The sequence below is a fragment of the Pleurodeles waltl genome, chromosome 4_1, assembly GCF_031143425.1.
Source record: "Pleurodeles waltl isolate 20211129_DDA chromosome 4_1, aPleWal1.hap1.20221129, whole genome shotgun sequence".
Classification (NCBI taxonomy): Eukaryota; Metazoa; Chordata; class Amphibia; order Caudata; family Salamandridae; genus Pleurodeles; species Pleurodeles waltl.
In genome coordinates, this window is record NC_090442.1 from 388513698 (window position 1) to 388525592 (window position 11895).

The 11895-nt window shown below is 44.7% G+C and overlaps 1 protein-coding gene across 1 annotated transcript in view; it reads right to left on the reverse strand.

Moving 5' to 3' along the window:
- BCAT1 (branched chain amino acid transaminase 1) overlaps window positions 1-11044 on the reverse strand; it is a 183046-nt gene extending 172002 nt beyond the window's left edge. Inside the window, exon 1 of the mRNA XM_069228580.1 lies at window positions 10870-11044. Coding sequence (XP_069084681.1) covers window positions 10870-10875 — 6 coding nt within the window. The 5' untranslated portion in view covers window positions 10876-11044. The remainder of the gene's footprint in view (window positions 1-10869) is intronic.
- Between the last annotated feature and the right edge of the window lie 851 nt (window positions 11045-11895).

Below are 11895 nucleotides of genomic sequence, written 5' to 3' on the forward strand. Positions count from 1 at the left end.
TCTTTCACAGAGCATCAGGTGGCTTCTGTTTCCATCTGATCATTCTTTCTACTGTCAACACCTCACAGTTCGAGGGCTTTTTCAACTGTCTCTCCCTTGCGCAGGGGTTTTAAAGTGGGTAAAACTATTTAGATGCCAGGCACCCCTGGCCAATCCTAGAGAAGCCATTGCCTGCGGAGGAGAGTTGTGAGTTTGAGAGACTGTGTCACCTCATCGCTGTGTCTCATCGGGTAGAGACAGAGAGACTTTAGTCTGAATAGAAAACGCTAGCCAGATTTTAGTCATTGTGCCAACTACACATAGACACCAAGGAACCACTTACAACAGGTGTAGGCCTCCTCTTGGAAGATACCGAAAGTCTTAGTTAGCTAAAGGGCCAGCTTAAAAATGTGAAATTGATTAACATCACCAGAGAAAATTGGCATTCATATACTAGGAGCATTGACTTATTTCCAGCCTCACCAGCCAGTGAGAGTAACATTGGCATGCACATACACTGTAGTGGACACTTTTGAAGAAAGGCTACTTTTGGTGTAAATTTCTCTATCCCGTCCAATAAAGCGGTCAGTATATCAATCAATCAATCAATCAGGGATTTGTAAAGCGCACTACTCACCCGTGAGAGTCTTAAGGCGCTGAGGAGGGGAGGCGAGAGAAGGTGGGGTGGGAAGGTTCTGCTACTGCTCGAACAGCCAGGTCTTGAGAAGTTTCCTGAAGGTAAGGAGGTCTTTGGTCTGGCGCAGGTGGGTGGGAAGAGTGTTCCATGTTCTGGCGGCGAGAATGATCTACCGCCGGTTGTAGTTCTGCAGACACGTGGGACGGTTGCGAGGGCGAGGTTGGCGGAGCAGAGATGCCGGGTGGGGGTGTAGAAGGAGAGTCATCTATTGAGGTATTCTGGTCCAGTGTTGTGCAGTGCTTTGTGAGCGTGGGTGTGGATCACTGCTTTAATGTATAGTGAACTACTGGAACTCTTCAACCACAGTGAGGCTATTTTAATTGTTGCTTTTAAAAAAGTTTGTTTTATATTTATTGCAATTAATTTATGAAGAATTATCACTCATTCAACCCTCTTTTTCTTAATTTTCCATTTATCCATTTACTTCGGATTTTTGTGGCCAGCGCCAAATACATCCTATGTATTTCTTCGTTTGGATCTTGAGTTATTTACTCTTTTAATTGTATTGCTGGTTGTAATGTTGTATTCGTGTGCCCGTTAACAATTTCAGAAAGGAAATATTAGGCTTGGTCAAAGCTACAAAAGCGTGAGACAAGGACACATTTAAAGTGTCTTTGGATTAACTATGGAGATATCTCTCAGGTAATGTTGTTGTGTGGACGTAGACCACACAGAAACATGTTTGGCCACTCTTAATCCTGAGCCTGACAGAAGAGTTCGGTATTGATGCAAAGGTAGTATTGAAAGAAGCATGTGGTGATGTCTGTGCTCTGTCGGTCACGGATGACAAAAATAAAATATTCTAAAAAAGGAAGAGAGAGCCATTATCTTTTTTCTGGTAACTAAACATTTTAGATTGATTCGAAGGGTAAAACGTTTAAGTAAAAACAGTCATGTCTTGCGTGACTACATTTACAGTTAGAGGAGGAATAAAGCTTGCTGCCTGGTCGGTTTAGTTGACAGCCAGTATGCCAGCGTTTCCGATTTCTACGGAATAAATGGCATACAAACCACATGGGTAGTCGCGTTCTCTTTTGAACCAGTCAGGATGAAGAATGTGTTGATGGTGTGTGTGCATCATCATTTGGGAGGGGGTTACTTTTAACAACTTAATGAACACAATCTGGTTGAATCACAAGACTGTTCCAAAAGAATTTCTGCTGAAACCCTGGTAAGTTATGGCAAAAGATACAAAAATTGGAGAAAACTATTTTACGATTCAGATTTAGAGACAACACACTCAGTGTGTGCACTGTTATACTGCAATCCAATGCCAGAGTCATTATACTAGCAAAATTAGGGCCCATAAAAAGTAAAAAATCTTGAGTACATAGACAGAAACTGGTCCGGGGTTCCTTGTGTTCCTGGCCAGATGCAGTCTGGCTTGGCAGTCCAGGGTGGAATGTTCCTAATAAAGCAGAATCAAGAATGATTGGCATATAGCTGGTCTCTGGCTCGCGTGGCATTTTGAGTGAAAAATGATGGACTGGAATGTGACCTTGAACGATTGCCAGTGGCTGAGACTATTTGAAAGTATTTTTTATGGTTTCCTCAGAAAACTATTTACAGCAACACTGTGAGTGCTCACTCCTCGACGCCATTCACCACCACTACCGTAGCAACATCAGCCCCACAGGTGACATCTGGTGTGATGTGCCAGGGGATGCACTCCCACACTTGACACCAGTTTTCATATACCATTTGGGTGTTGGCCCCATGGTCATGTACAGTTAGTGGAGACGATGGAAAGCTTGCCAACTTTCAAAGACAGGGGTCTGATGGAGAATATGAGGTGCTAGAATTTTGTGTGTTAGTATAGGGATAACAACCAGTGGACTGGCCAGGAGACAGCTGCCCATCAAGACTGATATCTCAGGCCTCGACTGGCTGCGTTTACGCTACCAACGTAAATATACTGCTGCACCAGTGTGCCATTTCCATGACAAGTGCCAGAAACAAGAACGACAAATCCATTAAGGACTCCTAAATGACTCCAGGGCATGCAGAGCAGGCATGGAAACTGGGGAAGCAAGGGAACAGGTGAGAGATCAGCCATGTAGGAACAGCCATGTAGGAACTTCGCCTCATGATCATAACATCACTAAAAACTCCTTGCTACAAAGCTTCAGAGAAATCAAGGATGACATCTAGACTCTCAAGACAAACCTCTGCACCAACCTACAAGACGTGCAAAAAGATGTATTCAACCAGGAAAACCAGGAAAAAGTGGTGAGAAAAGGCCTTCACAAACAAATTAAATCCTGCAACCTTCTTTAGCAATGCGTGATAGCCTAAGAAGAGCAACACATCATCATACAGGAGAAGCGAGAAGATCTTGAGAACAAATCGTGCCAAAATAACATCCATATTAGCTGAATACCCACAAAAGTATCAAGTGGTTCGCCTCTGGAATATGTATACTGGCGACATCAGGTCAGCTGTCAACCAGACTAGATAGCACACATAGGAATTTCTAGTGGCAGACCTTTGTGGGTTTGCCTCTGGGTGTTGTGATGAGAGTGCATTTCTACAAGGAAAAATAATCTATTAAGGGGGGGGAGACCCCATCTTGTTTAATGGTGCAACAATACAGCTCTTTCAAGACTTGTCTCCCATCACATTAGCCAAAGGTTGATTGTTTAAACCAGTCATGGATGTGCTAAACTCCAAAGATCTTAAATACTGGCTGAGCACCCATTCCAAATCCTTCTCCATTGAAGGTAAACTATGCACCCTAACCTCCTTGGAAGAAGCAAGAGCTCTTTTGGGCTGAGTGGGCCGGATGCTTCTGCAACATCACTAGCTGTCACCCCAAACATGTAGATATCGAGAGAGATTTGCACAAAGATGTCAAACAAGCCTTGACATTCAAGGCCCGGCAAAAAAAGAGAATAAAGCAAGCAAGGAGAGTGACCTGATGCACTCAGCTTCACTGCTGCCTTGACAAAAAATGAACAAACTATAACGAGGATCATATTATGACAGCTGGAGAGACCCAGGTGGGACGTTGATTCCCATGTACACCTAAAATATTATACTGTGGGGGAGAGGCCCCTTGCGGAGCAGTTTTCTGGGGGTCGACAGTCCATTACACACCCCTTTGGGCAATAAACGTTAGTCAGTCTACAAGGGAGAGAACAATGAGAGAGGTAGTGTACTTGGAATGCTAATCCTGTTAGAGCCTTTCCAAACCAAATGCTATTTTGGGTTGAAATACTAACTTTGTTTTGTATATTGGTACTGGGGTAGAATTGAATAAGGGCAGTTGAAGTGATACCACTTTAAATGTGATTGAGCTTGATGACATCTGCAATCTGCCCACACTGTCTGCATAAGAAGTATTGGTAACATTAAGGACTGAAACACCAGTATTGAAAATTGTTTCTATAATGTTCACCACAAAGCGGCGTGTGTTGGACGAGCTCAAGAGAATGGTATCTGATATATGTGTCCTCTGAGAGATGCATTTGTTAAAGAAAGATCGACACAGACTGTGCTTTAGATCTTTTCAGATTCTTTCCTTTCATGCAACCACCCCGATCAAATAGGCAGTGCTTGCATCATTAAATAGTGACAAGCACCCATCTGTAGAGAAGAAGATTAAGGCAAATAAACAGGGCTGATGGTTAACCTTAGTGGGAGACTGGTAGAATCCCCCGAGCACTCTTGTACCCATTTACACCCTGCATGTTAAATTGCTTATCCCAAAGCTACAGGGAATAGTGCAGCTCTCAGACAACCCAGTCTTAATTGTGGGGGATTTTCACTGTGTGATACACCCCATATAAGACAAATCACATAAACGAAGAGGGGACACCAACTTTATAGGCTTCAAGGAAATCCCTTCTTAACGATTTGGGATTCGTCAGTTCGTGGTAACACAGACATCCCTTAACCAGAGACGTCTCCCATGTTTTTAGATGCACACTAGACTTATGGCAAACTTGACTACGTATTAGCTGATGGGAGACTGGTTCCAAGGCTTCAAGAGGCAGAACAGGGTCCGCAGACTGTCTTGAATCACAGCCCAATACTGATCATGATCGCATGGCCTCGAGACCAATAGTGAAAAAATGGGAGACGCAAAGTGCCTATCAATTACCTCATGGAAGGATCCTGCAATCTTGTATGGGACACAGCAAACCATAAAAGACTACCCGGAGTTTAATAATAATAGTGAGCTTAATTTGAGGGTGGTTTGGGATGCTTCGAAAGCAGTAGTGCAGGAGGCATTTATACAAGAAGCTGGACATTCCTGTCGCATGCGAGAATCCACATTAGCCCATCTCAGAGAGGAGTTACTGTTACTGGAGCAAAAACAAAAAAACGACCTTCCCCAAACAACTGATGGGACATTTGGCTGCCATAAAAAGCAAGCTATGTACACTGGAACTTGAAAAAACGAACTATATTCTCACTGGGGTGGGGTGCTGCTTTCATGAGCGTGGTAATGAGGCTGGCACTTTGCTAGCTAATAAGCTGCGAACGACTCAGACGAAGAGAATTAACTCAGAGATCTAAAGACACGATGGGTGAGTCCATTTTTTTGGCTGTTTATGTAGTAGAAAGCTGTTTTTTTTATCAATCTTTACAACACAATAAATGTACAGCATGGACAGAGATAGATCTACATTACCCTGGCACAAGTGAACATAGGCGGCAGTAGAATAAGGAATATCATATGATTGTCTCATATGTACAGGAAATGTGCCACACTGGAAGCTAACACACTAAGGGGGGAGTGAAAGGTCTGCTGAAAGGTCTTGGTAAACGGACATAAACATACAGTAGGTACGAAACTCCTGGAACAGTCAAACCTTACAGAATGACTGTACATTCATGTACTCCCTGGGAAGCTTCAGCGAGTACTACTGTTCACTGGTTGTACAGTCTCCTGGTTATGGGGTCCCTAGTTTAAGTGAGGTGTGTCCCTTACAGTGACAGTCACGTTCTCCCTTTGATAAGCTGTCAGACCTATATTAGTCTCCCTACCAGAGGAACAGGAGAGTCAAGCAACAGACTCTTCTTTTTTCAGTTTACATGTTTCAGCACTTGAATATCATCCCCATGGGATGTGGCACCTTCCTCAGGACTACAAGTGCCCCCACATTAAATATTTTGAAGCATTCCCTATTTCATAGGGAATGTTATGCTAGAGCACCTAATATATCCTTTGTTTTTTCATAAAAAGGGGCAACAGTAATGGAGTCGCCTCTTCTTTATAGAATAGGTACACTCTGTAAGCTTTGCCCACCACAGGACATGTCCAAATCGGAAAACAGCAAGGCAAGCTTTGCTTCCTCTTAGAACTGGAGGAGCAAACACTAGCAAAGCAAGCATCCCTCTCTCACAGAAGGCAGTAAGTGCAGTCCTCCAATCCCCATAGAACACATGCAGCAAGACATACATTTAGGTACCAGACATTTCTTTGGGGCAGGTGCTTAGTCACTGAAAAGAATGTATAGGTGGATGAGTAAGTAAATGAGCTAGCTTTGAAACCATTCTCACTTGGTGATGTTAGCATCTCGAAAGCCCTCTGTCATCGGGAGACCACATGTTTCTGTTGATTGGTGAAATAACCAGAACCTAGTGGATTATTGTTTTTGGAGAAGCCCAGCCACAGCCTAACTATGATCTACACAGGTCCACCTATTCAGAAAGGTTTTGCTTGCATGCATGCAACCAGACATTCAGTCTCAATGTTGCACCTGTTCAAAATGATAGGGGTCAACCATTTAGTGTTCTCCGGTTTGTCCCCCTTTTTGATAAGCTGCTATGTGCCCATGCTGAGCTAGTGTGGGACACCAAATGCCCTGCACTTTGTTGTTCTCAGACCCAATATAGGAAATGCTTGTTTCGAGCAATTGGAAGGCATGGCAGGTGACAATTCTCTGTTTTCCAACACTATAGTAGTGGTTCCGAGCCTGTGGTCCAGGGACCCTTAGGGGTCCGCAAAGCCTCCTCACGGGGGGTCTTTGACTGCCTAGAAAATTAACTAATATTAACAGACTAATAAAGTGTACATACATAAAGTGACTAAATGTACAACTGAAAGTGTTAAAAGATACTGTCAATGTCAAAGAATTTGAAATTGGAGGCAAAATTAAATTAGCATCAGATTGATTCGTGGGAGCAGGACAGGTGCATCAAACAGAATATAGTCTGAACTATGTGTGGCTTCAATTCAATTTAGAAAAGCTCCAACCTTCCCATTAAAATTATTTTTTAATTTAATTAGTTTGCAAATAAATAGAATGTATTATCATTTGTGTATGTGTTTGATTGAATGCTTGTTTCTGTATATATTTTCTGGTGTATTGTTTTGCTGTTCAAATCATTGACAATGTTTAGGTAAGGGGCCCTAACTTCAAGTAATAACCCGGTTGGGGGGGGGGGGGGGGTCAGCAAGATTCCAATAATGATTTAGTGGGGGCGTTTCAGGGTTCCTGTAATGATACAGTGGGGGTCCACAAAAGTCAAAATGTTGGGAACCGCTGCTCTATGGGCTATAACAGAGGTGCTGGTTTTGGCTAGGTTTTGCTTACTGCAAGGCTGAGAGGGAGGAGCTTCAACACAGGAGTCATCCAGCACAACGCACATTCAGGGATGCTGTCCCCTTCAGAGATGCTAATACTGAATGTGGGAACTGCATTTAAAGGCCCTGAATGTGTGAATGGAAACCTTGCTGATGGCATATTCTGGAAAAAAGTTTGTAACGCAGCAGCAGCCACTGCAAATCTCAAGGTGGGTGTGAGGGGAGGGGACGGAGATGAAGAGGGGAAAATAAAAAATAAAATAAACTTACCCTACTGCCTCTCTGTCTCCTGCTGCCTCACTCTCATCTTCCCTCCACGTGGTGTCCCAGCATTCACTGGAACATCAGCAGAGGCGCCCCAGCAATCTTGGCACTGCTTTCAGTGCCATGGGGTCTGTGCAGTTACTCCAGCCTGGCTGTGAAACACAGCCGGGCTGGAGAAACCTAAGTGCACATGTGTGTTTGGCCAGCATGAGATGGTCGGCCAAACACAAATGCACACTTAAGTGCACACTCTCTTCTCATCCCCGCCTCCTTCCTCCCATTGCCCTGCCCCGCCTCTCCTGTACTGCTGGCTGAGCTAGCAGATGAAAAATAAAATGATAGTGCAACTATTGTTTTATTTTTCATCTCCTGGCTCTTGGCCAAGGGGGTAACGCTCCTTCCCCATCGCGAAGAAGATGCCCCTGTTGTAGTGTTTGGTTGTTTAAGTCTGATTCAGAGTGCACACATTGGTAGGATTTGGAAATAGAAGCACGTGGAGAGAATGATATGCCCCAAGATCAAACACATTTGTAAAGTAGGAAATCAGACTGCAATGTAGAATGCATGCTCCAGTGGCTATGACTTTACCACCCTTTTACATTTTCGTGATACGGGACTGGTCTCTGCTGAATCCTCCCCAAACCCCAAGGAAATATTCTGTTAAGTTTTTTCTTTATTTTTTACCACACACCTAGTAAAGGATTTTAGGTCACTTTTAAAGGTGCCCATTTTGGGTACAAATGGGAGCAGAAGAGTTTCATAAAGAACACACAATTTGGCCAAATTGAAAGGCTGAGATTACAAACCATGTTTCCTGGACCATATTTGAGATGGTAGTGATTCTGATGGCAAGGCCATTTTCTTTTCATAAGGGTGTAAGCTTGTGAGTCTGCTACAGCAAGTCCATCTTGTTATGCTGCTTTAGTTGACACTTGCCTGTTCAGTGATTGTCTCAGTGCAGATTTTGGTGGGTTTCTCCCTGGCCACAAATTGTTGTGCCTTTATAGCCATCTTTTCTTTATATCGTTTAGATCAGTGGTTCCCAACCTTTTGATTTCTGTGGACCCCCACTTTAACATTAATGGAGCCCAGGGACCCCCACTGAATCATCAGGGGAATCCGGGGACCCCCGCCTGAGTCATTACTGGAAGCTGGGGACCTAATTTGTCAATATTTGTTAATATTTTTTAATTTTTTAGGCTCTCGCGGACCCCCTGAGAAGGCTTCGCGGATCCCCAGGGGTCCACGGACCACAGGTTGGGAACCACTGGAGATAGTTCAGCTCTTTGCAGCTGTTAAGAATTGAGCTGGAGATTCCTTGCTTTTAGGTGCTCGGTGTATGGATGTATTCAGGCCTTTAGTGCTTCTACCTTCCTATACATTAGTCTCCCCACCTGTGCATTCATGACATCTGTGCCGTCCCCTCCCCTTATCTTCTACAATCTGTTCTCTGCCACAGCACTTGTAGATCATTCACCCGATCCAGTATGTATTCGTTTGTATTGATCTCCCGTATCTGTTGAAAACCAAATGCCTCATCTTTGGACTTCATTGGCCTAGAGGGAGGGATTCAGTCAGCTGAGGGCCCGCTATAGATCTTTAATGAAGATCAAGGTATTGGAGAGACCTGGGGGCAACGTTTCCACCCAGTTTGAGGAAAGTAATGTATTTTCATTGAATAGGTTTTTAAAAATATTTATGTACTTATTTTATTAGGGTTATTAATGATATTTTAAGCCATTTTATTGATAACCTCACTAGACAGGTAGATCCTTGAAAGGGTGCTTCGACGACCCTGAGAACTATGGTCGATTGGTGCAATTTCTTCTGATGTCACTTCCTGTGATGTTACAGCATGTGCAAATTAGAGGGGCCTCACATGTTCCTTTTCTGCCCAGGGTCCGACAAATCCTAGAACCAGCCCTGGGTTATCCCAAATATGTGTTTATTAAACCTGCAACACAATTCATACTTCCAGCAAATATCCGTGTGGAGCCTTTTATTTCGGATGTGTATCACCTTACATACAGTTATCTCAACAAAATACCCTGGCTAGGTATCAGGCACTGCGAACGTGCCACAATACAGCACCAGAGTAACCTATTGCACCGAATACATGACCACTACTGACAAAAGATATGGAAACTTTTGAAAACTAACCAAGGCCTTTATTTATGTTCATTATTGTGCACTTAAATAAACGCGGGGTGCAAGCGAGGCTTCAGAAGGGTGAAGGCTCCTCATTAGGTTAATTAGACAAAACTGTGCTTTAAATCCTTGTCCACCTTTAGTAGTATACATGTGACAAATAGCAGGAGCAGACTTAACAGTTTGCACGCTGCCCTGAGCTCGCCTGCCAACCAGCTGCTAATTTCAGCCAAGCGGCGCGTGAAGTGCAAGGCTCAGCAGAGGTCGGGGGTCGCCGTGTCAGTTATGGATACTGCCCCCCCCCCCCCCCCCCCCCCGTGTCGCACCCTAATGCACGCCCGGGGCTCTTTCACGCTCCCGAAGTCAACTGCCCAATCAGGGCGCTCGAACCCAGGAATTCCCCCCAACCCCCGTCACACTTGTTTAAAACTATGGGCATGCCACAACCCCTCTCCATCCGCATGTCGAATGATTCACAATACAGCGTACGCACAATACTTTTGCACGCGGTGATAGGGAAAAACATAGTTTACTGTTAACATAAACAAGAACTTTTAATAGCAGAAAACACCGCACCTCTGCCGCTAGCACACTTACGCTTATTGAACATTTTACTCATCGTAAATGCACCACAAGCGTACATGGAGGAAGACGTAAACCGTACCAGTCCTCCCTTTTCACCCTTCCTCCGCCTCTTTAACCAGCGCTGCCTATGCCAAGGTGAAGCTCTGAGAAGCTGTTTGCACACTGCCGTTCCATAGACCACATCTGTGCTTGACGCAGGCAATGTTCGTGCCAACATCGAGGGAACTAGGAGTAAAACCGGCCCACCAGATCCTGTAAGAGGACCACAAACAGCTCGAAACATGATTCACACACTGGCCTGTCAGTGCCGGATTGCTTTACAGTCAAGGAAATATTCCATGATGCCGTTTTTTTGTAATGTACGTCCTAAACATTTGTTTTCTAACCGCTGCACCGAAACTGGCCGATAGTTTATTATCTATTTATTACAATCTAAAAACAATTTATATACGCGGAAAGCTATATGTAAAAGCCACAACTTCAAGCAGCAGAAACGACACTACCCAAGAGCGGCTTTTCCAGCACAACCATCACAGCTGGTCATGGACACTGCAAGGACTCCGGAATGCGAAGCCTCGGGCCCCGGGAGCCTACGCGCACGCGCCTCTTGTTTCGGCGCTGTACTAGCCAGGCACACGTGCTGGGTCGGGGCTGTATTTACCTTCATCGCGGCAGGAGGGACACCTGGTTGCACACTCGGCAGTGGGCAGTAAGCGGGGGCCTCGCTATGTCCCCACGGCGGTCGAGACAGGACACGACTGTGGTCGCTTGGAAAGCCTCTCAGACCGCCGAGCACTCAGCCAGCTGTGCTTCCAGTCCTGGACACGTTGCACTGAGCCTCTAAGAAAGATCGTATGCCTTGTTGGATACCTTGCAAGTGACTGCAACTCCGATTGTATCCGCCAGGGGATGTTTTCCTCGGGTTGCACAGCGCACACGCGGCCGCGGGAACAGTCTGCGTTACTTTAATGGGGGAGTCTGCTAGGCAGGCCGAAGAGCTGTGTTAAAATAACTCCCCACGCCCCTTCCTCGTCATATTTTGCATCTGAGACAGAAGATGGAAAAAGTTTCCACAAATATATTACCCTCTCCGCCCCAAATGTGACGCAAAGCGCTGTACAAGGAGCATGTTTCCAGCTATTAGCTAGGCTTCACAGCTACCAAGTGACTTCGTTTGGTTACCCCACGCTGTAAGATTTAATGCTTTCATATTTCATAACGCTGTGCAGAAATCCGTCCGTTCGTCCAAGACAGGATATGCACATCCGTTCTCCACCTCGCCATGAATGCACAATGCGTTTTAATGCAAGATTTCACATCTACCACATACCCGTGTTTGCTAAAAAAAAAAAAGGGACTTTATTAGGACATATTTGTAGTAAATTAACCTCATAAAACGTAATATATGTATGAAAAAGCCCCAAGCCTCATTAATACATGGTAACACACCTGACAAATCTATCCCCTTACTGTTAACTCCCCACATAACCACTTTCTTGTAACAATCACCTCACCCAAGCATGCCTCAAGCTCTCTGATCTCGCACGCTTAACCAGGTGCAACAGTCCCCAAGGTTGTCTGTTCTGTGATCCCCAGGAGTGGATATGGCAGCTTGTGACTCATCATCCCCCCAACTACTGCCTACAGGCAATACAAATGTGCCTGTCCTACTGTGGCAAACTACCTA